The sequence below is a fragment of the Ahaetulla prasina genome, chromosome 2, assembly GCF_028640845.1.
Source record: "Ahaetulla prasina isolate Xishuangbanna chromosome 2, ASM2864084v1, whole genome shotgun sequence".
Classification (NCBI taxonomy): Eukaryota; Metazoa; Chordata; class Lepidosauria; order Squamata; family Colubridae; genus Ahaetulla; species Ahaetulla prasina.
This window is the reverse complement of record NC_080540.1, coordinates 80,599,752-80,625,432: the sequence shown is the minus strand read 5'-3', so window position 1 is coordinate 80,625,432 and position 25,681 is coordinate 80,599,752. Positions and strand designations below refer to the sequence as shown.

Sequence of the window (25,681 nt, the reverse complement as noted above, 5' to 3'; positions counted from 1 at the left end):
AGCCCTGGGAAACCAACCATAGAGATTTTTTTTTTAAAATAAAAAACCCGTTATTTCCGGCCACCGTTTTTCCCCTCCTCAATCAACCAATAGGAGGAGGCCTCGAATAGAACGGACCGCCTTCCGCTCTGAGCTTAGAGGCCTGGCCTAATATTTGGGAGTCGATGTGAGGGGCGCTTCGCAATCTGTCGTTCTTTCGCGAAAATGGCGGCCGGAGCGGGTAGTAAGTAACGATCTTTTTTTCTTGCTAAGGGCAAAAGTATCAGGGCCTCCTTTTTATATCTTAGGATGCCTCTTGCCTTACATTTCTGAGAAGCAGAGGGTCGTATGGCGCAGTTCTGTACAGCCAAAGCTTCATCCTGTATATCTGTCAGTTGCACGCATTTTATTGACCTGAGGAGTTTGCCATTCGTCACCTTTTTTTTTCCCTTCTAGGGACCATTTGTTTGGGAAAAAAATGGTTTTTTAAAATTTAATTTCGCCTTTTATTATTCTTTTTATAAGTAATGGGGCGAACATAATACTCTTTCCTTCTCCTATTGCCAGAGTTTTCCAGATAATTGTATCTGGGTTTTTTTCTTCAGGTAGATCAGGAATGTAGAATTTGCCTCATACCTCATCCTAAAGCAATATTATGATTTCCCCCCCTCTGTTAGAACACAAGTTGATGAATGCTGGGCCCACAGAACCGTGGTCTATTCGAGAGAAGCTGTGCTTGGCTTCTTCTGTCATGCGAAGTGGGGACCAAAACTGGTGAGAGAAATACCGTTAATGGTAGTGCATGTTCTTCAATGGTGCAGAATTGGACAACGATTTGTGAACCTTATTGTTCTAAATACCAAATAAGTATGAATTGATCTTAACATTTGAAAGTGGGGGTAATCTTTGACTTACGACTACAATTGAGCCCAACATTTCTGTTGTTAAGTAAGGCAGTTGCTAAATTAATTTTGCTCCATTTTTGTAACCTTTTTACCACAGTTGTTAAATCTGCAAATCACTCCAGTTCTTAAGTGAATCATGCCATCATTAGGTGAGTCTAGGTTTCCGCATTGACTTTGTTTGTCAGAAACCGAATGGGAAGGTTACATGACCCCGGAACAGTTGCCAAGTGCCTATATTTGATCACAAGGTCATGGAAATGCTGCAACAGTTGTAAGTGTAAAAAACAGTCATAGATCACTTTTTTCAGTATCGTTATGACTTTGGATAGTCACTAAACGAATGGTTGTAAGTCAAGGACTACCTGTAATACCGTTGCTGGAATAAAAAATAATTTAATTTGAACTGCTACAGTATCCCTAATGTTAACCAAAGAACTAACTACAGTGACTTTATGGTAAACCATGTTACAATACCCTTTTAATTAAATATTTAATAACAGTTTATTAAATTATTTAAAAATGTAACTCGATATTAGTGATAGGTATTTTGATGAAAATGAAATGAGACAGATCTGTTATTTCCAACTCTCATACGCCAGATAAATAATTAAATAATTATTTTATTAAATAATTAAATAATTTATTTTATTTATTATTTAAATAATTAAATAATTAAATAAGATAAAATAATTTGCAATAAACATTCCTGTTTTTTCTGCAAACTCCAAGATGGAGATTATTTGATTGCTTTGGTCTGATACAAAACCTGTAATCCCCCCCTAGTATTGTTAATGGTAATGAAAAATGAGATTATTTATTAGTGCAAATAGCCAAATCAACAGACCGCGTATTACTTTCCAGCCTCAAATTTTAGTTGAAAAGTGATTAAGCACCTCTGATTATATTCAGAAGCACAGATTGAAGTCATGGGGGGAGGGGGGAAGCGCATGACCATAGTTTTTGGACTGACTTTTGAAATACGCTAGAAATTGTACAACTTGACACTCTTATCTTAGTCATACTGGATTTCTACTTCTGGAATGAGACACAAATCTGAAGAGGAATTAAAATTTATAAAATATATTTGAAAACAGAATGGTGTATTTTTATTCAATTTGGACTTGTGTAATAGAAAAAAACAGTAGGGAATGGAGATTATTGTTTACATATACAGCCCCTTTTATTCCTCAAGAATCAAATTGCTCATAGTGATTTTCTTCTGTAATTATCCAGGTATCAGTGCTGAGGTAGATCAGATTAATGGCATATAATTGACCAATGTCATTCATTAAGTTTCAGATATGAATAGATATTTGACCCTAGATCTCTATGAATGGAATACAAACCATAATGAATTGTAAAATGTATTTTATAGTATTTTCCCACTCTGGTAAACATTGTATCATCTCTGATATACAGAGAAAGAAAATCTTGAATCCATCTTATCTGTAGGGTATCTGTCAGCCGAGCTATTAAACCCTTTGCAGAATCAGGCCGACCACCAGATTGGTTTTCTCAGAAGGTAAGAAGCTTAAATGCTACATTTGTGCATAATAATGGTCTTCTGTTTTACTATTGGGGAATATCTGCTCAAGAGACTTTTTGTGAACATTTTGGAAAATAAAGATCATGGATTAAACTACATATTCACATTGCAAAAAAGAGGAGGGGAACAACCCCTTGACATTGCATTAATTATCATTAATAGAGCACTATTTTAGAAGATTTCTGGAGATAGCTGTAATGGTGGCAGTGCTGAGGTCAGCATCTCTGCCTGGTTGCTATACACAAAGTCCATATAGTTTAGCAGGAAAGTATGTCCTCTTCCAGAACTTTAGAAAATATCTTTACAATGTGGAAAATGTGTTATATTCTACACATTGTTGAAATATTATTTTTAGTGTGGTTATAGCAACTGATTACTAAAAATATATATATGTACTTTTTTCTAGCACTGTGCATCACAATATTCTGAGCTCCTGGAGACAACAGAGACTCCAAAGTGAGTTTAAAGGCTGAACCATTTCTTATCAGGGGAAAATTAGAAGCTGAACACAGTATGTCCTTGTTATTTGTTAAACCTATTTATTTAATAGGTTCGAAGGTTATGGGGGAGGATTGCGTTCCTTCCGGTAAGGGTGGTTCCATCTGCACGGTAAGTGGGAAGGGCAGATATGGCGGAAGTGAGGGCTCGTATCGATCTTTGGGGGCGCGTGATCAATGTTTGAAGGCGATCACGCGCCCCGACCCCTCAGACTTTTCCCATTCCCCGGATGGCCAAGACCCTCAGAGCTTGGGCCTCCGGTTGATGTTGTGCAACGCTCGGTTCGTGGTTAATAAGGCCCCCCTAATTTGTGATCTTATTCAGGGGGGATCCGCGGACCTTATGGGCGTTACGGAAACCTGGTTGGGCACAGAGGGGGGAGTGCCCCTTGTAGAAATGTGCCCACCAGGTTTCCGAGCATTCCATCAACCGAGGGCCCAAGGTAGGGGTGGGGGGGTGGCGGTTGTTATTAAGGAGAGTCTAGAGCCGAGGGAGACCACTGTACCTCAGATTGCCAGCTGTGAATCCCTCTTTGTGAGGTGGGGTCATAGGGGTCAGATGGGCTTGTTGGTCACGTACCTGGCTCCTTGCTGCATGACAACAGCCCTGCCCGAGCTGCTGGAGGTGCTTGCTGGAGTGGCGGTTGAGACCTCAAGACTTAGGGTCATGGGGGACTTTAACTTGCCATCGGCCGGCATGTCATCGACAGCAGCTCAGGAGTTCATGGCCTCCAGACGGCCTTGGACCTGACTCAAGTAGTTGATGGCCTTACTCACATTGGGGGAGGCACGCTGGACCTGATTTTTATCTCTGGACGGTGGTTGAAGGATCTGGACTTGAGAGATTTAGTCATTGAACCTTTGTCATGGTCAGATCACTCTCTCCTTCGCCTGGACTTTCGGACCGCCACTCAACACCGCAGGGAGACAGGACCAATACGTTGGTTCCGTCCCAGGCGCCTGATGGACCCGGAGAGGTTCCAGATGGAGCTTGGGCCGTTTCCTGAGGGTCTGGCTCACGGCACGGCTGAAGAACTAGTCGCGGTTTGGGAACTGGCCGCGGCTGGGGCTCTAGACCGTGTCGTGCCTTTGCGGCCTCTGACCCGGCATAGGTCTCAACCAGCTCCTTGGTTCTCCGAGAAGCTGAGGGAGATGAAACGCTGGAGAAGACGCCTAGAGAATTCCTGGAGGTCCAGTCGTTCGGAGGCTGATCGGACACTAGTTAGGTCATATAATAGGACCTACTTAGTGGCATTGAGGGAAGCGACACGTTGTTACGTCTCCTCCCTCATTGCATCGGCAGATAACCGCCCGGCCGCCCTGTTTTGGGTGACCCGTCTCTTCTGCAACAGGGGGAGCGGGATGACCCATTACAGGGACGTGCCGAGGAGTTTAGTGGTTATCTATACGATAAAATCGTTCAGCTTCGGGATGGCTTGGATCAAAATTAGGTGGATCCAGGTGAGAGGTCGGAGAGCCGTCTTGTTGAGACTGTTTGGGATGAGTTTGACCCTGTGGCTCCCAAGGACATGGACAGGTTGTTGGGGAGGTTGAATGCCACCACATGTTTACTGGACCCGTGCCCCTCCTGGCTTCTACTGGCCACGCAGGAGGTGACACGAGGCTGGCTCCGGGGGATTACGAACGCTTCGTTGTTGGAGGGGGTCTTTCCTGCCGCCTTGAAAGAGGCGGTGGTGAGACCTCTCCTCAAGAAGCCCTCTCTGGACCCAGCTGTTTTAGGTAATTATCGTTCGGTCTCCAACCTTTGCTTTGTGGCGAAGGTTGTAGAGAGTGTGGTGGCACGTCAATTACCCTAATACCTGGATGAAACTGTCTATCTGGACCCGTTCCAGTCCGGCTTTCGGCCCGGATACAGTACGGAGACGGCTTTGGTCGCGTTGGCGGATGATCTCTGGAGGGCCAGGGATAGGGGTTATTCCTCTGCCCTGGTCCTATTAGACCTCTCAGCGGCTTTTGATACCATCGACCATGGTATCCTGCTGCACCGGTTGGAGAGTTTGGGAGTGGGAGGCACCGTTTATCGGTGGTTCTCCTCCTATCTCTCTGACCGGTCGCAGACGGTGTTGACAGGGGGGCAGAGATCGACCCCGAGGCGCCTCACTTGTGGGGTGCCACAGGGGTCGATTCTCTCGCCTCTCCTGTTCAACATCTATATGAAGCCATTGGGTGAGATCATCAGTGGTTTTGGGGTGAGGTACCAACTCTACGCTGATGACACGCAGCTGTACTTTTCCACCCCAGGCCACCCCAACGAAGCTATCAGTGTACTGTCCCGGTGTCTGGAAGCCGTACGGGTCTGGATGGGGAGAAACAGGCTCAAGCTCAATCCCGGAGTGGCTGTGGATGCTGGCACCCCGGTACAGTCAGCTGCAATTGCGGCTGGCTGTTGGGGGCGAGTCACTGGCCCCGATGGAAAGGGTGCGCAACTTGGGCGTTCTCCTGGATGGACGGTTGTCTTTTGAAGACCATTTGACGACCGTATCCAGGAGAGCTTTTTATCAGGTTTTCCTGATCCACCAGTTGCGCCCCTTCCTTGACTGGGATGCCTTATGCACGATCACTCATTCTCTGGTTACCTCTTGCCTGGATTACTGCAATGCTCTCTACATGGGGCTCCCCTTGAAGAGCACCCGGAGGCTCCAGTTGTTCAGAATGCAGCCACACGGGTGATAGAGGGAGCCTCTCGTGGCTCCCATGTGACACCACTCCTGCGCAGGCTGCACTGGCTACCTGTGGTCTTCCGGGTGCACTTCAAGGTGCTGATTACTACCTTTAAAGCGCTCCATGGCTTAGGGCTGGGTTACTTACGGGACCGCCTACTGCCACCGATTGCCTCTCACCGACCCGTGCGCTCTCACAGAGAGGGACTCCTTAGGGTGCCGTCCGCCAGACAATGTCGGCTGGCGGCCCCCAGAAGTAGGGCCTTCTCTGTGGGGGCTCCCACCCTATGGAATGAACTTCCCCCAGGACTTCGCCAACTTCCGGACCTTGGAACCTTCTGCCGCGAGCTGAAGACATATTTGTTCATCCGCGCAGGTCTGGCATAGGGTTTTTGATTTTATCTGGTTTTAATTTGAGTGGGTTTTATTCTTTTAAATTGTATTTTTAACATGGGCCAAATGGAATCAGTTTTTTAAATTGTATTTTATTCTATATTTATTTTGTTTGGTGTTTTTATCTGGTTGTAAACTGCCCTGAGTCCTTGGGGAGAAGGGTGGTATAAAAATTTGATTAATAAATAAATAAATAAATAAATAAAGCAGCTTGACTGCTGGCAGACTTCCATGGAAGCCTGGGAAATGTTGGGTACAAAGCACTTCTAAAGTATTTTTGAAGCTGGTTCATCCCTACTAACATGTTCAGCCTTTGAACTGAAGAGCATAACATCAGAGTGAGTTTACCAGAGTAGTTGAAACTGCTCCCAGACAGTAATTATTCAGGATTAGTACAACTCTGATAGTTTGGGTACATTCAAATAGAAGATATTGCTGGTATGCAAATAATTTGAATCCCAGCTTCCCATTTACTTTATAGATTTGGTTGCTAAAAGTAAGAATAGAGTAAATAATCCCAATTTAGGAATGCATTCTGCTTTTTATTTAATTATTGATCTTACTTTTCAGAAGATTTTTTTCTCATACTTTTTCCAACGTTTTCAATAAAAAATATAGCAACATATACTATATTGTGTGATGTTTGTTTAACCAGAATCTAATTAAAATAGATTTGAAGTGAAGCTCTCATTAAATTGTACACATAGTACTGCAGGAATAGCTAATTCTGATCACAAATTTTCACCCCAATAGGTACTTGACTGAGATTACTTTAGTGTATTCTTAAACTTTACAATAGTTTTTTTAATGCATTATAAAAAATCAACAGCAGTAAGTAATAAGTAATTGGGGTAAGGAGGTGGTACAGAAAGATTGGAAGTACGTGAATGCAGGGTGCTTCATCTGCAGGGGTTGGATTTCTGTTACTGATCCCTAGAGTCTTCTTCCCTCTTCTGTTTTTGTGTGTGTAGAAGGAAGCGTGGTGAGAAAGGAGAAGTTGTAGAAACTGTAGAAGATGTTATTGTGAGAAAATTGACAGCAGAACGAGTGGAGGAGCTTAAGAAGTTGATTAAGGAGACACAGGAAAAGTACAGGTAGGTCTCAGATTTTTGAGATGTCAATGATACCCTTGTTTTCTTCAAGAATGATTGCTAATAGAAATTAATTGTACACCCTATATTTTCTTTACAGGCAGCTGAAGAGAGATGCAGAACTGATCCAGGCAGGACATATGGATCACAGGCTGGAGGAAATTTACAATGACATTGTGATGTGGGTTATCTTATTTTCCTGTTCTGTCACATTCTTCCCCAACTTTTCCACTTCCAAACTCGACTTGAATTCTTGGGATCAAGCAAACTGTTAAATGAATCTCAAAAATGAAGTTTATTTAATTATACATTAAAATTACTGAGATAAGCAATGTATTCTTATGCTTCTATCGTAGTATTCATGTCATGCCTTGCCAGCCTACGTGTCCTTTGTAGTAGAATTTTGATGAATCGCCTACAGGTTCTGTTATCTGTACTTGATATCTTTTAAATTTTGGTTAAAAATTGTTTTCAAGGATTAAAAAATGAAGTGTTTCTCATTGTTTTTATCCCATGTTTATCTTATATACAGGTAGCTCTTGTTTAATGACCATTTGTTCAGCAACTTTGTTTCAAAGTTACAATGGTGCTGAATGAGTGATACTTACGACTGGTTCTTGTAGTTGCAACTCTCACAGTATCCCCACAGTCATGTGATCATGATCTAGGTGCTTAGCAATTCTCACAATTATGACATTGCAGCATCCGGTCATGTTATTGCCTTTTATGACTGTCACTGCCAATTTTTGATAAATAAAGTCAACGGGAAACCTGGCAGGATGTCACAAAGGGCAACCATGTGGGATTCACTTAATGACAGCAATCAGAAGTGCCGTTACTAACCAGCAGTCACTTGACATTGTGCTTTATAGCCAGGTTGCTTGGTGACAGAAATTCTGTTCCCAATTACTATTGTTAAGTGAGGACCAGCTATATGAGTGGGGAAGTATCCTGTTTTGCTTCCATAACTATGTGTGATCTGTATTTTTTCAGGAAAAAAAGAATAGAAGAGGAGGAGGCTGAAGTGAAGAGAAAAGCTACTGATGCTGCTTATCAAGGTTAGTTGGAATTTTGGATTTTTAGTTGAGCCAAGGTCCTCAAAATTAAACTTCTTAGACACAAATTAAAACTAGTAAAATGCAGTTTAAAAAAAGTAAGACCTACAAAATTGTTTGGTCATCCCAATTTCCTCTTCAAATTTCCTGTGGAAAGGTTGAGCATTTCATAGACTTCTTTTTACAATACTGTCTTTAAGGCTGGACTTAGGACTCTAAGGCACTATGGATTGTCACAATAATCCTGTACCAAAAAGTAGCAAATGAAAAGAAAACCTGTCCAATATGGACATAAGCAAGAAATTATCAGACAACTAATAATCAACATTTTTCCTGTTCTGAATTCATAAATAGCATGTGTGATGGAATCGAAAGAATTTAGGAGGATACCCATTGGACTGACTTGGGGGTGGAAAAATTGTCTACATTTTGTGTTGACAATTCTTAATTGATCTGAATAATGTGAACTAGAATGTAATTTTCTGCCTTTGTTTCTCTAGCTCGTCAAGCAGTTAAAAATCCATCAAGAAGGATGCCAGGAATGATGGTCCGTTCTCCAGCAGGGTCAACATCACCAGGAGCAGAGTATGCTCTGGGAGACTTGTCTCAACCCAGTGTGGAAGAGACAAGTCCAGGGGTAAGATCTGGCAGGAACATGAAGCTATTAGGCTGTACAGAGCTTTCCACAGCTCTCACAGACTTCCTGCTTTACAGGCACATTTTGGTGACAGTACTAATACAGGGAAAAACAGGTGGCGATACATGAATGACAAGGGAAGCTAGTGTGATGGAGGAGCTGCTTGGGGTAGGCTGTGACATTGGCCCTGTTGGGAGGAGTCACAGGGACATGTCAAGATGGTGAGGATGTGGCTTTGAACAGTGTGGTTTTTCTCTTCCTCAGGTAACTCCAGGGACATTGCCCAGCACCCCAGTTGCCTCCTTCATTGGGATCCCTGACACCCCTATGGGCTCCACCTCCCTGGATGCCCCCTTGACCCCAGTCACAGATGATTCAACCCAGAAAAAGATGCTAGGACAGAAAGCGACTCCGCCTCCTTCTCCTCTGCTTTCAGAGCTGCTGAAGAAAGGCAGCCTCCTGCCCACAAGCCCCAGGCTGGTATGGAGTCCCCTCCTTACATGTTTAAAAATCTGGGGGAATCTCTGTGACTGACTTTCACCAGAAAGGGCACAAAACTTTTCAAATGGAATAGTTTGGATAGATTTTAGGAGTGAAAGTGATGCACGACATCAACATAGTACTTTTTCCATGGTGCAATGAAGCATGCTTAACAACCCTGGCAAAAAGGTGGTAAAATTGAGTGTAGCGGTGTGATGCCTCACTTAAGCAAAGCTTAACAATAAATTTCCTGATCCCTATTGTGATTGTAGGTTGAGGAATAGATATAGTCAAATATATTTTGGCACATGTGGGCAACAAATTTGAGAAAACCCTCCTTAATCTGATCATCAGTCTTCCACAGTCTGGCATGTTCAGGGCGTATTGGCACCAGAATTCACAGACAATATGGGTTTTAATTGTGGTAGTTATAAGTTCCAATTCCAAAATATCAGATTTGGGGAAGGCTGTTGTTTCTACATTTTCTTTTAGTAAGATTAGTATTTATTAACAATGGTTATGCTTCACTCATTACTTTAATAATGTTTCAGGGTCAGATTATTTTTAGTTATAGATAGTCCTTAAGTTATAGTGGGGCTCAAAATTTCAGTTGTAAGTTGAGGCACCAGGTGACTGGACTTGATTTTATGACCATTTTTATAACAGTTGTGAAGTGACTATGGTTGTGAAGTGAATCAGATGGTTGTGAAATGAATTGTGATTTTTAACCGGATCCATTCTTTAAAAAAACTGACAACCTGCCAGAAACTGGCCAAAAGCATTGCAAATTGTGGTGACGTAACCATAGGATGTTTCAACCAGTCATGGATGTAAGCCAGTTGCTAAGTGACAGAAATGTGAACACATGATTACGGAGTGTGTGGCAGTCAATTTTGAAGATGGATCATAAGTACTTTTTTTAAGTTCAAATGGGTCATTAAGCAATCAGTCCTAACTCGACTACCTATACAGATAGTTCTTGAGTTAAGACAGCAGCTGGGCCTGAAATTTCTGTCACTAAGCGATGAAATTACTGTATTTTTCGGAGTATGAGACACACTTTTCCCTGCCCCAAAAGAGGGTAGAAATGTCGATGCATCTTATAGATCGAATATGGCCACTTTTGACCTCCCGAAATTCCCCCCCCCCATGCATCCTGTTTTTGCCAAAAACGGGACATGCAGAGGGTTTGGGAGGCCTGAAGAGTGCTCCTGGGGGTTGCGGAGGGCAAAAACAGGATGCGTGGGGGGTTTGGGAGGCCAAAAACGGGCCTGTTTTTCATGAAAACGGGATGTGCAGAGGGTTTGGGAGGCCTGCAGAGTGCTCCTGGGGGCCAAGGAGGGCAAAAACTGAACACGCGGAGGCCAAATATTTTTTTTCTTGTTTTCCTCTTCAAAATCTTATAATCTGAAAAATATGGGTATATAGCATGCCACTTACAGTAGCAACAACAATCCGTGCTGTATTGATTGCCTTTGTTAACCAAATCCCACAGTTAGGAGAGGCAATTTCCTGCTGTCTTCCCATAAGCAAGTTAGTGGGGAAGCCTGCAGGAAGTTACAAGTCCCAGGCAGCTCACAAGCAGGCTGGCAGGCAGGTAACTGGCTGCTGTTGGTGGGAAGGCACGACGTGGTCCATGTGGGGGTGTATCATGGTTCAGGGAGAGTAGTGGTGTGGGAAGTGCGTTGATGTTCAGGGAGGGTACATGGGGGTGAATGAATGGCGAGCATGGCACAAACGCAGAGGGGCTGGGGTGGATGCATGGGTATGGAAGACATCCCAGTGACTTTTTTTTTAAAATTTGAATTTATATCCCGCCCTTCTCCGAAGACTCAGGGCAGCTTACACTGTGTTAAGCAATAGTCTTCATCCATTTGTATATTATATACAAAGTCAACTTTTATTGCCCCCAACAATCTGGGTCCTCATTTTACCTACCTTATAAAGGATGGAAGGCTGAGTCAACCTTGGGCCTGGTGGGACTTGAACTTGCAGTAATTGCAAGCAGCTGTGTTAATAACAGACAGACTTAGTCTGCTGAGCCACCAGAGGCCCTTCTGACTTTCCCTGCTGGCTTCCTCATTCACTTTTTGGGGAAACCAGGAAGAAAGGTTGCAAATGACAATTACATGATTATGGGGTACTGCAACCATTCGTAAATGCAAATCAGTTGCCAAGCGCCTGCATAGCGATCACGTGACTGCATAGGTCCTGGGTTGGCTAGAACTGGTCACAACCATTCGTTCAGCACCGTTATATCTTCAAACGGTTGCTGAATGAATGCTCATGAATTTCTGTATGTTTTAAAGGTATTCAATCTAGGTAGAATAAAGATACCTTAAATGAATTTTTCAAATATTAAAACGATGAAAGAGGCTAACCAAAATGCATAGAGTGAAAGAAAATTTGCCTGTGCTATATGTGCCTTGAAAGGCCATGACCCATCAGGCCATGGTTTCAGAGGTATTTCCTCAGTAGCTTTCTCAGTGCCTTGAACAATGGCAGAGCTTCTAATGTACTAAGGGACGCGGTGGCTCAAGGGCTAGGACGTTGAGCTTGTCGATCGAAAGGTTGGCAGCTCAGTGGTTTGAATCCCTAGTGCTGCCGTGTAACGGGGTGAGCTCCCGTTAATTGTCCCAGCTTCTGCCAACCTAGCAGTTTCAAAAGCACGTAAAAATGCAAGTAGAAAAAATAGGGACCACCTTTGGTGGGAAGGTAACAGCGTTCCGTGTGCCTTTGGCGTTGAGTCATGCCGGCCACATGACCATGGAGATGTCTTCAGGCAGCGCTGGCTCTTCGGCTTTGAAATGGAGATGAGCACCGCCCCTAGAGTTGGCAACGACTAGCACGTATGTACAAGGGGAACCTTTACCTTTACCTCTAATGTACTGTCTTCACTGGAAAAGTTCTTAAAAATTCAGGGAGATATTCAGAGATGAAAATAGGCCATGCGGAACTGTATAGCACAGTCAAGAATCAGGAGTTGACCACAGTTGATGATAAAATATTTTGTAATATAATACAAACTACAAAAAATAACATTTTTTTATAGTTTGTATTATGTCATAAAATATTTTATGAAATTTGCCAGATTCAGTTCTACGGGATGCTGAATTATGGATTTTGGACACGTTCTGTAAATTGGCTCATTTGAGATATCGTGGTTCAAAAATCGTTACCCTACGATGCAACATTTTGTACAGTTACAGGTTATACACAGAGTTTTAGTAGTTTATAGATTCCTTAAAATGGTGTCTCTTGAACTATTATAGGACAAATGTAAAGTGTGGTAATTACATGAAACCTTACTTCATTTTTACTGCTTAAAGTTTGCTTTAGATTGGATGACTTAATATATTTAGAACACATCCTTGAATGTGGAAACATTCATGGAGCTCAGAAAAAAACTGTGTTTTCTCTTGTTTTGATGAAACTGTATGAATCACAAATCCATAAGATGGGCAATTATACATACATATACTATATACATACATACATGTAGGCGTAGCTGTAACAGCAACTTCTATTAGGGTGGGAGATTATGCGAGAAAGAGGGACGTATAATGAGCCACGTTAGGGAAGTTCCACTGGATGATGTGCTGACCCTTTGCATTGAGGCACTGGTAATATATACCTATTCTATTCTAGTGTTTATTTCACTGTTTACACCATGGTTAATCTATCTCTTTCTTTTATGTATGTGTGTTTGTGTTTTGATGAAACCTGTTCTTTGTTTGAGTGTATTATCCTAAAAACATTGGAAAGATTCTCTCTCTGGTTTCCAAAAAGATGTTCTCAGCTTTGTTCCATTTTGTAGCCAAATTTTTTTGCTTGGTATTTTATCAAAAATTTGAATCCAACGTAAGTCTATTTCGAGCCGGTTTTCATGACACATTTTTCTAGTTTATTGGTAAGCAAGGAATGCATCCTCCAGTGCATTCTGGTTCCTACCCTCCCAGTTGATATAGTTATTAAATAGCCATTGCTGATTATCATTCAGATACAGGATTCTATCAGAAATGTAGTAACTAACAAATCATGGCTGTGTTCTTGTTAGCTGATGCCAGAAAGAACTTTTGAACAGCATAGTAAGCCTTAATCTGGTATGCTAGGTAGAGGCAGGAGCCATTGTGGTATTCTACATTAAATGTTCAATTTAGGTTAGAATGGCAGGCAAATGGAGAGTTAGTGCAATCTCTCTGAATTTAACATCAGAATTTGAAATTCCTTTATTCTGATGTTCACTCTAAAGAACTGTGTTTAAATCCAACCCAACATAGAAACATTGTTTAGATAGGGATAGATATTGCATTTTTTAAAATTTCCCCTCTCCTTCTCCTTGGTGAACTTTTTGCATGCTGCAACAAAATCATTTACATTCCTACAAAAGCGAGAAAGCCTTAAAAAGATTTATTGTGGTGCAACATATTGCACCTGGGTGAGACTTTGTTACTTTACAGAAAGTTAAATCTTCTTGGTGTTGACCTTTAGAATATGATGTGTTTTGGCAGGTGTCAGAGGGTGAGCTCTCTGTTGTTGCTGGTCATCCAAGCAGCTCTGGACTCCTCCTGGAAGTGGGAGGGGTTCTTCCAGTATTACATGGTGGGGAAATGCAGTCGTCTTCTACCGCTATACCTGCGACCCCGGCTGCTTCAGGTAGGACACGTTGTTTTACACTGTTCTGTCGACTGTTTAAAACCTGTGAATGTAACAGTGCAAAAGTTAGGTTCTTGGAAGACAGGATAATTGTAGAAAGTGCAGTATTTTTAATCTAGGAGTTATGAATGTTACGTAATATTTGATCCTTCTGCTGTTACTTGATCTGTAGATTTGAATACTTTCAGTGTGATGTAGAATTTGCTTTCCCAAGTATGACAGAGCGGGAGAGACAGACAGAGAGAGATTGTAAATTCAGCATATCTTTATAAGTTAAATACTGTTTTTTTATAATTTGATGTACAAAAATGAAGTAGAACCCTTTGGTGCAAAACATGGATTGCATTTTTCCAGTAATATATAAATTGTGTCAACGCCCACTTGAAAGCATGCTACGACCTTGTTTGCATATGTTTTGGGATTCCAATAGGTGACTTCCAGGATAGTTGCCTGAAGCCATTTTGTAAAAGGTGTTATATGTTAGTGTTGTGGCATCAGCTATTGTGGGATAAGTACAGGAATTGCTTGCTTTGTAGTCTTCTATAGCTGTTGCTTGTGGCCTAATGTGCCTTTCCTGTCTTCCTACTTTGTTAGGTGCTCCTACTCTTTCCCGCCTTTTAGAAGCTGGTCCAGCACAATTCACCACATCGCTTGCTTCCTTTTCTGCTGTTGCCAGTGAACCTCCAGCCAAACTCCTGCCTCCCCCTATAGAGTCCGTGTCTCAGGCCACCATAGTCATGGTGCCCACGCTACAAGCGCCACCTGCTGTGCCATCTGCTGCAACTCCAGAAAGTGTAGCGACAGGTGCGTCCTTGCACTCATATGCCACTCAGTACCTAACAGAAGACTGTTTCCCTTGATTTAGAGGAAGGGCTGTATGAATATGGGCTGTGGGCATCTAAATTTAATAGCAGAGTGATAGATGGCTGGACTTCAGCAGCATTATGCTAATTATAGAGCAAATGATTGACTCAAGGCTGTTAAGAAAAAGTTATTATGAGTTTCAGCCAGAACAGATGAAAGAAAGGGTTATGGTAAAAGTACTGCAGTGGGACTAGAATTAGGCTTTGATGCTAAGAAATAGCTCTTCTTTTGATTTCAGAACTTGGTGGGGGAGGGGAGAGAAAGTGGTACCACCCTGCATGTGCCTTTATGTAGGGCTGTGGAATGCTTTTTTGATGCCTTGATCTGACCCACATTGCTGGTTGCTGCAGCTGCCAGGCTTTCACTTGACTTGTCACTCTTGTCCAGTGAATCAGCCCAACACCTGTGTTTCCATGGAGGCAGTGCCTGATCCTCACACTGTGACAGTATCAATGGATAGCAGTGAAATTTCCATGATCATTGATTCCATCAAGAAAGACTGCCTAGGCTCTGGGGCATCTGGTGCTGTAGGGATTTCCAAAGACCACATGGATAGCAAAGAAGACCTGGATCTGGCTGAGAAGATGGATATTGCCGTTTCCTACACAGGGGAAGAGCCTTCCTACACTGGGGAAGAACTTGATTTTGAAACTGTTGGGGACATCATAGCTATCATTGAGGACAAGGTAATTATCCAGATCCCTGAGCTTTTATTCGTAGTTTCTAACGAGTCAAAATTTCTTTCATTGAAAAGGCATTTGCCTGGTTTACTTAACCTCATGGTTTTAACTACCTCAACAGATAGTTTCAGCTCAAAATATATTAAATTTCTTTGACTGATGAAGAATAGAGGCCCACAGATTTAGTAATCACAGCCAAAAATGGAAATAATTTCCTTTAAAAAGAAGCTTTGCATTTGTTATAATCTTTCACAATCCAGAAGCCACTGATTTACATAATAATCCATCTGTAATAATATGCCTGATTTATGGGAAAGTGGCAAAAATGTTTCCATCCATACTATCACTGCATTCTGGTATTTAGTACAGTTGGAACCCCACCCCTGCAGTCTCAGTTACCTCTCTATTGTACAAATGATCTATTTCTGCTTCTTACGTTCTTGTTTGGAAAGGTGGATGATCATCCTGAAGTCTTGGATGTAGCAGCAGTAGAGGCTGCCTTGTCTTTCTGTGAAGAAATTGAGGATCCGCAGTCTCTGACCAGTCCTTGGGAGCACCCCCTCCAGCGGGAGCATCCAATCCAACAGGAGCACGAGAAGCAGAGCCAGATGCCCCAAATGACAGTAACAATAAAGCAAGAAAGACCGGACTGTGAGGAATTGGAAGCAAAAGGGATCCGAGATCTGATGAGCCTTGGAGATTTGGGAGCAGATATAAAAACTGAACCTGCTGAACAAGGGCAGGTACGTTTGGGCTCCGAAGAAGCCGCTGTGCTAGCAGCTAGAACAAGTGAAGCTTCTGAATTGAGGGGCCATATATCTGAAGATGAAGAGACAACAGTGGTTGGTTTGACAGGCTCTGATATGGATGTAGAATCAACAAAAGATGACATGGATCGTGGCAGTGTGAAAGCAGAGGTAAATCGATAAAGAAGCTATGGGTAATTTAGAATTTGTAAGTAAGAAATGGAAAGGGTAGCCCATGTATTGGGTTTGGTTCCGTTTAACATTTTGGCTAAATTTGGCACTATTGTTTTGGTGCCAAGACATTAAAATTCAATCTTGAATGTTAAACCCAATATAAAACATTTGTGGTTGGTTATTATTTTACATAGTGTATCATTTTTTATTAACCAGAAATATCTAGAAGTCACAATGTCCCAGCTTCAGTATTTTTATAATTGTACTGAGCTCTCTTCTCTTGTTGAAGACTGTTGCAAATGTCCCTGTGCAATCACTGGTCTAAAAAAGTCCCTCACTGCTTCATAAATGAAGCTCAAGATTCTCAGGAACTAGAAGGCAATTCCCAATATCATTTACTACAGTTCTTCCCCTTGTGAGATCACACCCCAACTAGAGCTCTGGTCATTGGTTAGATCTTCAAGGAGCCCCCTCTCTGGATATGCATACATGCAGCTGTCCAGTTGGGGTTCTGTCACTTCAGCTTTCCGGCCTGCTTTCATTGTCCTACACAACAAAAAATATTTTCTTTTCTAGCTTCCCCCTGATGAGGAGACTTCCTCTCCACATGCCCCAAGTGCAAGTGAGGATTCCTCACAGGCAGATGTCCACCACAAATATGAGCTGTCAGGTAACTGCATTGTATACACTGGGAAGCAGGAAGGGCAACCTATGTGGATCTGATGGAGAATCTCCTTTAAAATTATGAGCATTTCACCTGTTGTTTTCTTTTCAGAATCAATGAAAAATGAAGCTCAAGCTCTTTTTGAAAACCAGCTGAAGGTATTTTAATTATCTTTGTGTATGTGGAAGATGAAAGCAGATATTCTTTGTTTTGCAACTGATCTATAGGCAAAAAACGGACGTACTGCAGAATCCCATCCCAACTCATCCTGATGTCCAAAAATCAGATGGGACCAATTAACTTTTCTGGAAGCAATGGGAAAGGGTAGATGGGGGAGTTTAGTGGTGGGTAGGGGTTCAGTTACAGCTTTCCTAATGTTAGGAGCTTATTTTTTCTGCTGCTTTTTTTAGCCAAGGTCCTCCTGAATAATTATTTGTCTTAGATTACAGCATAATTACAATAAGACAGGTGAAAACAAAAAGGCAGCAGTATGTCTATAATGTAAACATGAAAAATAATGTAACAAAAACTAAGGAGAAACAAAACCTCAGTAGCTGCAAATGGGTTGTGGGAAAAGAACTATTTACTATTAATCTAAAGGAATGGCTGAATTTTGCTTTTTTTTTTTTTATAAAAAAGTTTTATTTTTACAATCATAACAAATAATTCATCCAATGTACAATTATATACAATTAGTCGGGCTTGCTCAGTCACCACCCCCCTTTTTAACTCTCTTCCCTCTTCTACCTTCTTCTGCCTTCTTTCCAAACCTTCCTCTCCTTCTCTTATCTACATCCTCTCCTCCCTCCACCCTACACTCCTTCTCCCTCTTCTACCCCTCTTCCTTCCTCTTCTCCTCTTTCCTACCTCCTACTCTCTCCTCTTTTCTCCCTCCCCACTGTTCTAAAATGGTAACTGGGCAGACCCGACCCTACATTAATTATATTTATACATCTTCAATAATCCCTGTACATTCACCATCACTCCATCTCTAGCCTCAACCCCCCAATTCCCCTCCTCCATACCCCCCACCCCCCACCCCGACTTCCCAGAACAAAATGCAGGGTATCAAAACTAACAATCATAATCTAAAATAATTCCTAAATTATAATCTCTAGTCTCTCCACACTTAATCACACTCTCAATTCCCCTCTCCTTCAGAAATATATCTAATACAAAATATTTCCTAAATTTACTCATATGCTATTCGATATTTTTTTATCTGATACTTATTCTGAATATAATCAATCCACATTTTCCATTGAATTTTGCTTGATGGTGATGGCACTGCTGAGAAGGTCCTGGTTTTAAAAAGGCCCTCGGTCCATATTCAGATATGTGAGACAGAGCTCCATCTGAACATCTAATCAGGCAGCACAGATTAGATGGGGAAGCTGTTGGCATCTTCTGAGCATGTTCTGCCAGACACGGTGGGGGGAGGAGAGGATGATGTTTCTGCATGTAGCTTTTGCTTTCCATGCAACCATTATCTTTGGAGAATGGTGCAAGTGCTTATTGTTAGCAGCTGCATCTTGGCTGGGCTGACTTGCTAGACTTTTAATCCTGTATTTCGGGATGCTCAGGGTGAAGAGGATGAGGAGGATGGTGCCAGCGAGGCTGCCAGTTTGGAGGAGCCCAAAGAGGAAGATCAGGGTGAGGGATATCTCTCAGAAATGGACAATGAGCCCCCTGTGAGTGAGAGTGATGATGGCTTCAGTATCCATAATGCACCTTTGCAGTCTCACACACTGGCTGATTCCATCCCCAGCAGCCCTGCCTCCTCACAGTTGTGAGTATCGATCAATCTCCAGCTATTCAGTAGATACCCCAGAGCAAACTCCAGCTGGCTGAAGGCTAGATATAGTTTTGTCCCTTTGTACCATAGTCTGTAGTGTGTATTAATTGCGACCTGTCTAATTTAGAACACTGCCTAATGAGTTGTTGATTTCTGGTGGAGTCTCATGGTTAGACTCCAGCTTCGAGAAGAGCAGCCAGCCTTTTTTTCAGGAAAATGTAAAAGAGATGGGGATTCCCACTGAGGGTCAGACTTCATTATTAGATCCTTCTTTATATGCTTTACTTCAGGAAGTAAATTACTTGTATTCTTTTCTGAAGAATGGCTTTTCCTGTCTTGCTCTAGCTCTGTTTGCAGTGAGGATCAGGAGGCTATTCAGGCACAAAAAATCTGGAAGAAGGCTATTATGCTGGTTTGGAGAGCAGCTGCTAATCACAGGTAAATCAGCAACCTTGGGACTTGCCTCTATTCTCCTGGAAAATAGAAATAGGAATTTGTATGTCACAACAAGCATCATTTTGAAAGAAAGCTTAAGTTGTGCAGGATGATAGGGTGGAGAGAACCTCTTAATTGCATGCTTGCCATTTGCAACTGTAATCAAATATTTTATATATAGAAAGAGTATTTTTATTATTGAAAAAATAATTTGCAATTGTTATCAAATATTTTATAGAGAGAGAATTTATTTTTATTATTAAAATGTTTTTTAAAAAACTTTGCAATCTAGAGCCTTTAGCACATAGTCTGGCAGCCTCTGAAGTCCATTTTTTACTTGAACAACTTCTTTAGCAAAAAGTTCTTATCGGGCACATAGAGCTGCATTAGAAAATACATGAAATGAATTAATTTTGGCAGAAGCTTTCAAAAGCAGTGCATATCTAGTGATCAGAGGTTAGCACCTTTTTTCTTGGAGCTGCATCTACTTGCCTTTTGCGTGCTTGCTACTATATATTACAGCTTTGCTGTACTGTATTATATCATCTGGTGCAAATGTGTACTTCTGTTTTTTCTGGAATTCATGTCACAGACTTTTAGGGTGCAGTTTTTCTTCCTTTTATATTGAGCAAATAAATGGGTGGTATATTAGAAAAATTTTCCAAGCTTCTTCAAGGGGCCATGAAAGCCAGCTGGGTGACCTTGGGCCAGTCACTTTACCCAACTCACCTCACTGGGTTGCTTTTGTGGGGAAAATAGTAGGAGGAAGGTGTGCTGGATGTGATTGCCTCCTTGAGTTATTTGTAAAGATAATACAGGTGAGACACAAATTAATAAGTGGGAATTATGTTTATTGCCTTAGGATTAATATGTCTATTTTAGGACTAATATTTCTTAGGACTAATATGTCTTCTTTGAACAGGTATGCCAATGTCTTCTTACAGCCCGTGACTGATGATATTGCTCCAGGCTACCATAGTATTGTACAGAGGTTAGTATTCATTTTATATTGATATTGAGCCACCTATCAGCACTAGTCCTTAGTCTGCTGCTGCTTTTATAGTCTGGCCTGGGCCCATTCAGTCTAATAATAAAATAGCAGAGGAAAACATGAGAGCACAATTAATTTAAGTGATACTCTAATGCTTGGAGCCTACCCATAATGCACTTTGTTTTTAATGGATTTAATTTTAAGCTTGATTCTTTTGCAGGCCAATGGATTTGTCAACAATTAAGAAAAATATTGAGAATGGGTTGATCAGAACCACAGCAGAGTTCCAACGAGATATTATGCTGATGTTCCAAAACGCTGTCATGTACAACAGCTCTGATCATGATGTTTATCACATGGCTGTGGAAATGCAGCGAGATGTCTTAGAGCAGATTCAGGTAAAGGCACAATGTTAATGTCTTCATTGAACAACATTCTGTTTTGACATGAGAGATGTTAATGTTTTTAGGGGAGTGGCCTGCTTCTTCTTGTATTGTTAATGTACTCTGGCATAGAATAGAAAGAAACAGGTTAACTTGACAAGACTTGACAATACCTGACTATTTCAAAGCAAGTAAGAAGAATATAGGGTTAAAAATAAGCTAATTATTTCCAATGTTATGATGGTAAGATGCTGTTCTTACCATCTTGGTAAGAGGAAGAATAAAACTTTTTATTCATTCTGAATCCTAATGCATACTGTTTGTTTGTTTTTTAGCAATTTCTAGCCACTCAGTTGATCATGCAGACAAATGAGTCTGGGATCAGTGCAAAAAGTCTCCGTGGACGAGACTCTACTCGGAAACAAGATGCTTCGGAGAAGGTAGGACCAAGAAGAGCTAATCATGACTTTTAATATTATCATGGGCATGGGAGGATTTAAAGCAACTTTTGAAACCACAAATCTGGTGTTTTGATATTTAAATTGTTAAGACTTTCCTGCCTAAGAGTATCCTATGAATTGGAGAATCCTGGCTCTGAATGTAAAATATATGAAATAATGACTATCGTTACAATTAGGAACTTGGATATTTTGTATTAATTCTTGTCAAATCCATTTACCTCTTCTGTTTGTTTTTTAATAGGACAATGGCCCTATGGGCTCCCCAGCATTCCTTCTTTCCCTCTTTGTAAGTACTTAACAATCACAATTACAATAAAATTGGGAACATTGAATACATGATAGAGACCTTCCTAAAATGTTAGGAAGTTTCTAGCTCTTTTGTTACTGAAATCTAAGAAACATTCAGTTCTACTTTAAAGTGTTTTAATTGTATAATAGAGATACAGGCTTTTGTCAGTTTTGGGTGGAAGACCCTGCTGTGCCTTACATTTATAGCTTTGTACTATATACAGTAGTTCATAAGATTGTCTTCAGCATTTTGAAAAGGCAAAGTGAGTTATTGAAAATAAATAAAATGAATGTAACTTAGTAATATCTCGATTTGCAGCACTTTACATTGTTCTTCTTTACTTGCCTGCAGGATATTTTGTGTTTTTAGAGATATAATATAGTACAATAAACCTGCAACAAAACATTTAGGTAGTCAGCAAAGATCAGTACAAATATTTTAATATAGAATCATTGCAGTCTTATTCATCCTCCTTGAACATAAATAATTTAACTAGAATCTAATTAAAAAAAGAAACCTTGTTAAAGTTTGGATGGAGCTGATTTTGTCTTGACGGGGAATTCCAGAGATAGCCAAATATATCTTTCAGAAAGTTCTAAAGAGTTGAGGATAAGTGTTGTAGTGTTAGTTGAGTAAGTAGCAGGAGGATTTCTGTTCAAGCCCTAGTTAATTATGTAATGCTTTGGATAACTTTAAACCAATCATTAAATTTTAACTTAACTCCTCTGTAAGGCTGTTGTTAAAAAGAGAATGGCAGAAAAAAGTAGCCCTGATCTTTTTGAACAGTTGAAAAATTAAATATAAAACAGAGAACTCATTATTTCAATTCTTAGCAAGAAAATACTAGAATCATTATGCAATAGTACTTTTTAAATGTTTTCAAATGTGACTATAGTGGTTCATTTGAAAATGAAGGTAATTTATGTAAATAAATATTTTATTTAAAAAAAAATCAGGGGAAGTAGAATCTTAGTTGTGCTCCAAAAATCAGACTTTGTTAAAAGATCCAAGGTTTTATGTAGTTTGTCGTCGTGCTCAGTTTCAGTTTCTCCGCTTAATAATTGTTCCTACAGATTGATTGTAAGTGCTGTCTGTTTGAGCCTTACTTCCCATTAGAACATTGTTTCTTGTGAAACTTGTGTATGTTTTTCTTGGCTTCATTGTTCCAAAATATATATTGCATATTGTTGCAAGTTTTTGCTAATCTTGCTTTATGGATTGTACCTTGCTATATCGACTCTGGAAAAAACTAATGTACGTAGAGAATATGCATGTACCTGTTTTGCTGAATGATCTTTACATTGCATATGGTGGTTTTCTAACTATATTTGCCTTGCTGAATAGTTGAGAACTAATTTTTACATATTGACTCATTTTTCAATTATAATTAGGTGGAAATATATTTCTTTGTTTAAATGTTCCAGAACTTCAGAATATAGTCTTATTGGAGAAACTTAAACTTTAAATAAGTTATGTAAAAACGCAGTATGACATAACCATAGCAAAGCCTAAAAGCAGTAACAGAACCCAATAGATAAAGTTTCATGGCCACAGTTGGAATACATTGATATTTGAAGTTGCTCTGAGATCATGTATCATTTTTACAGTAATTTATATTTGATTCTGTTATATGTAAAAGAAAATATCATACACATTTATTGGTTGTATAGGAGAATATATTGAATAGATTTATTCCTCACATATTTTAAAGATGAAAAACCTGTAAATATTCTTTAATTTGCTTCCCTTTACAGAAAGGAATTTTATTCCTCTCCACCCATACCTGTTTCATTAAGGGTTTTTGCTTTCAGAGTTGGTATTCCATCATTGCAGTCCTTCAGTCACACAGTGGCTTGGTTTAGATACTTTCCTAAACCTAAATTTTTTGAATTAACCACCACTCTTTGGATCATGCTACACTGAAACCAAATTAAAATCCATTATGTTTAATATAATAAGACTTCCTAACAGTAAAAGTAATTTGACAATCATACAGTAAGCAAAAGAGACGGTGGGCTAATCATTACTGGATGTGTTTCAACAAACCTTAGTTATCTATTTTAAATACTTTAATTTGAATTTTGTACCTAATAAGATAATGGTTTCACTGCCTTCTATCAATTCTAAGAGTCTTGACTCATGAGAACTAAATTTCTGAGCCGTATAGTAACAATCACAAAACTAAAATACAGTGGTTTGTTTGTTCCTTTCCTGGATAATCAGGGCAATCATGGCCTCTCAATACGCCAAAAATACATTTTGGCAGGTTTGTCCTCCAGCCAAAAGAATAGGGTTGAGGATATTTCTAATACTTATCTATTAAGACAGAGAAACATGAGGACAGGCAGCCAGATGGAGAGGGCAGCAAATGGAAGTAAGCTATCTGATTGCCCTACATTCATGGAGAGCCGCTGTGAGGAAACTAGGGAAACTAGTGCCAGGGTATTGCATCTGGAAGAGATCTTCTGTAAAGAGCAGCAGTTGATCAGGTATGTTAGACAACATCCCTTCTGTCCACTTGCAGAAATGAGCATATGTTCAAATGTAAGAAATTTTAAAGCATCCCCAAACAAACCACAATAGATATTTCCCCCATTTGCTCCTGAACTGACACAGAAATCCCACAATTCCATTCCAGAAAAGAATCCTCTGTGTTATAGGAAGGAAAGCAGTATTGTCAGACTAGGTGCTGAGTCTTTCCTGCTAACACAGATAGCAGCCAAGCCTCTCTGTCCTTTGCATAAATCCTTCTAGTAACAGCGTGTTCCCTTTTCCTTGGCATTTTGAACAGGATGGGGGAACTAGAGGACGTCGTTGTGCCATTGAAGCAGACATGAAGATGAAGAAATGACGCAAAAGCAGGAGACACCCCAGGCTTTGGCATCTGAATGAGAATTTTCCTGATTCTGAATGAGACACAGCTCTGGATGGCCATGTGTATTAGTGTTGTCCTGGAATGCGTAACTGGGGAAATCCCAGGCCCAGGAGAGCAGTCCTCTGCCTGTTCTAAGGCAGTTGTAATCAGGTCCTGTGAGTGTTCTGATTAGCTAGCAACTGGTGGCTAGTATGTTTTGTAATGTGATGTGTACAGATTTTTTTTATGTATTTGTGGATTGTAAATGTGTATAATAAATTGTAGAGAATCAAGTATAGCATGGTATGCTGGCTACTTTCATTTTTGTATTTTACTACTTTCAGACCAGAACATCTTATTAAGCATTCATTTCCCTCTTATTTTTGGCTTCTCACTTTAATTTTGTTTTACTTGTAGCAGCGATTTACATGATCAGCAGATGCCTCATGCTAGACAATTAGAGCACAAATCAATCACATTTTATATTGAAGAAAAAAGATGTGATTGTACGCAACTTAGCTTCTGTCATAAAAACTTGGAAATGTTAAATTACCATACTTCTTGGTGTATAAGATGCACTCCCACAAAAAAAGTGGGTGGAAAAATCTGTGTGTCTTATAGATGTTGCCCAAACGCCGGTCCCCACACTTCGGCCTCTGCCTCTCAGCAATTTGCCTCCTTGCAGCAAACAGCCTGGTCAGCTTCAACACAGCCTGATTTAGCATGAGAAGCTGATTGGCGGTTGGATCGACCTCCCAGAATACTGCTGATCAACTGTTCCAGGCTGTGGGGATTGCCACTGCCCATCACCACCACCACCTATTGCTGCCTCCACATGCCTCATTTTTTGGCCTCCGTGTCCTGTTTTTGGCCGTTCCAGGCAGCGGGGATAGGTGGCGGTAGGGATCCCCGCCGCATGGAACGGGCCGATAATGGGGTGTGCAGAGGCCAAAAGTGGGATGTGCAGAGGCAGAAAATGGGGTGTACGGAGGTGGCGATAAGTGGCAGTGGTGGTGATGGGCAGTGGCAGCCTGGAACAGCTGATTGGTGGTATTCTGGGAGGCCAGTCCAACCGCCAATCAGCTGCTCGTGCTAAATCAGGGTGTGCTGAAGCTGACCAGGCTGTTTGCTGCAAGGAGGCAAAATTGCTGGGAGGCAGAGGAAGATTTTTTGTTTTCCTCCCCAAAAGCTAGGTGCGTTTTATAGTCCGGAGCATCTTGTAGTCTGAAAAATATGGTACTTAAAGTATGCCCAGAGCCAGTTTGGTCTAGTGGTTAAGGCACTAAGCTAAAAAGCAAGAAATCAAATCCTGCCTTAGCCATGAAAGCCAGTTGGGCCAATCATCCTCTTTCAGTCCAACCCACCTCAGAGGGTTGTTGCTATGGGGAAAATAGGAAGAGGAAAGTGTGTTTGATATGTTTGCCG

The 25,681-nt window shown here is 40.9% G+C and overlaps 1 protein-coding gene across 4 annotated transcripts; it reads left to right on the top strand.

The window, feature by feature from the left end:
* Positions 1-95: 95 nt before the first annotated feature.
* On the top strand, positions 96-24,554 carry BRD8 (bromodomain containing 8). Of its 4 annotated transcripts, XR_009153399.1 has the most exons (23): positions 96-223; positions 657-753; positions 2,337-2,406; positions 2,837-2,886; positions 6,973-7,095; positions 7,193-7,273; positions 8,086-8,150; positions 8,648-8,784; positions 9,049-9,264; positions 13,776-13,920; positions 14,515-14,724; positions 15,172-15,470; positions 15,917-16,381; positions 16,961-17,054; positions 17,160-17,206; positions 18,632-18,837; positions 19,189-19,281; positions 20,201-20,269; positions 20,490-20,667; positions 20,988-21,092; positions 21,355-21,399; positions 23,727-23,891; positions 24,194-24,554. XR_009153399.1 is itself a non-coding variant. In XM_058168705.1 (22 exons), exons 1-22 carry the CDS (start codon positions 205-207, stop codon positions 24,251-24,253), a joined length of 2,874 nt encoding a protein of 957 aa, XP_058024688.1. In that variant the 5' UTR covers positions 96-204; the 3' UTR covers positions 24,254-24,554. The 4 variants fall into 4 exon arrangements, 3 of the variants coding, with proteins under 3 accessions (XP_058024688.1, XP_058024691.1, XP_058024689.1); XM_058168705.1 differs by lacking the exon at positions 23,727-23,891; XM_058168708.1 differs by lacking the exons at positions 9,049-9,264; positions 23,727-23,891.
* Positions 24,555-25,681: the final 1,127 nt, after the last annotated feature.

Coding starts and splice junctions, on each gene's coding strand:
- BRD8 (XM_058168705.1), top strand. Junction 7,096..7,192: donor GAGACACAGGAAAAGTACAG/GTAGGTCTCAGA, acceptor TTTTCTTTACAG/GCAGCTGAAGAGAGATGCAG. Junction 17,207..18,631: donor TTTTTGAAAACCAGCTGAAG/GTATTTTAATTA, acceptor CGGGATGCTCAG/GGTGAAGAGGATGAGGAGGA.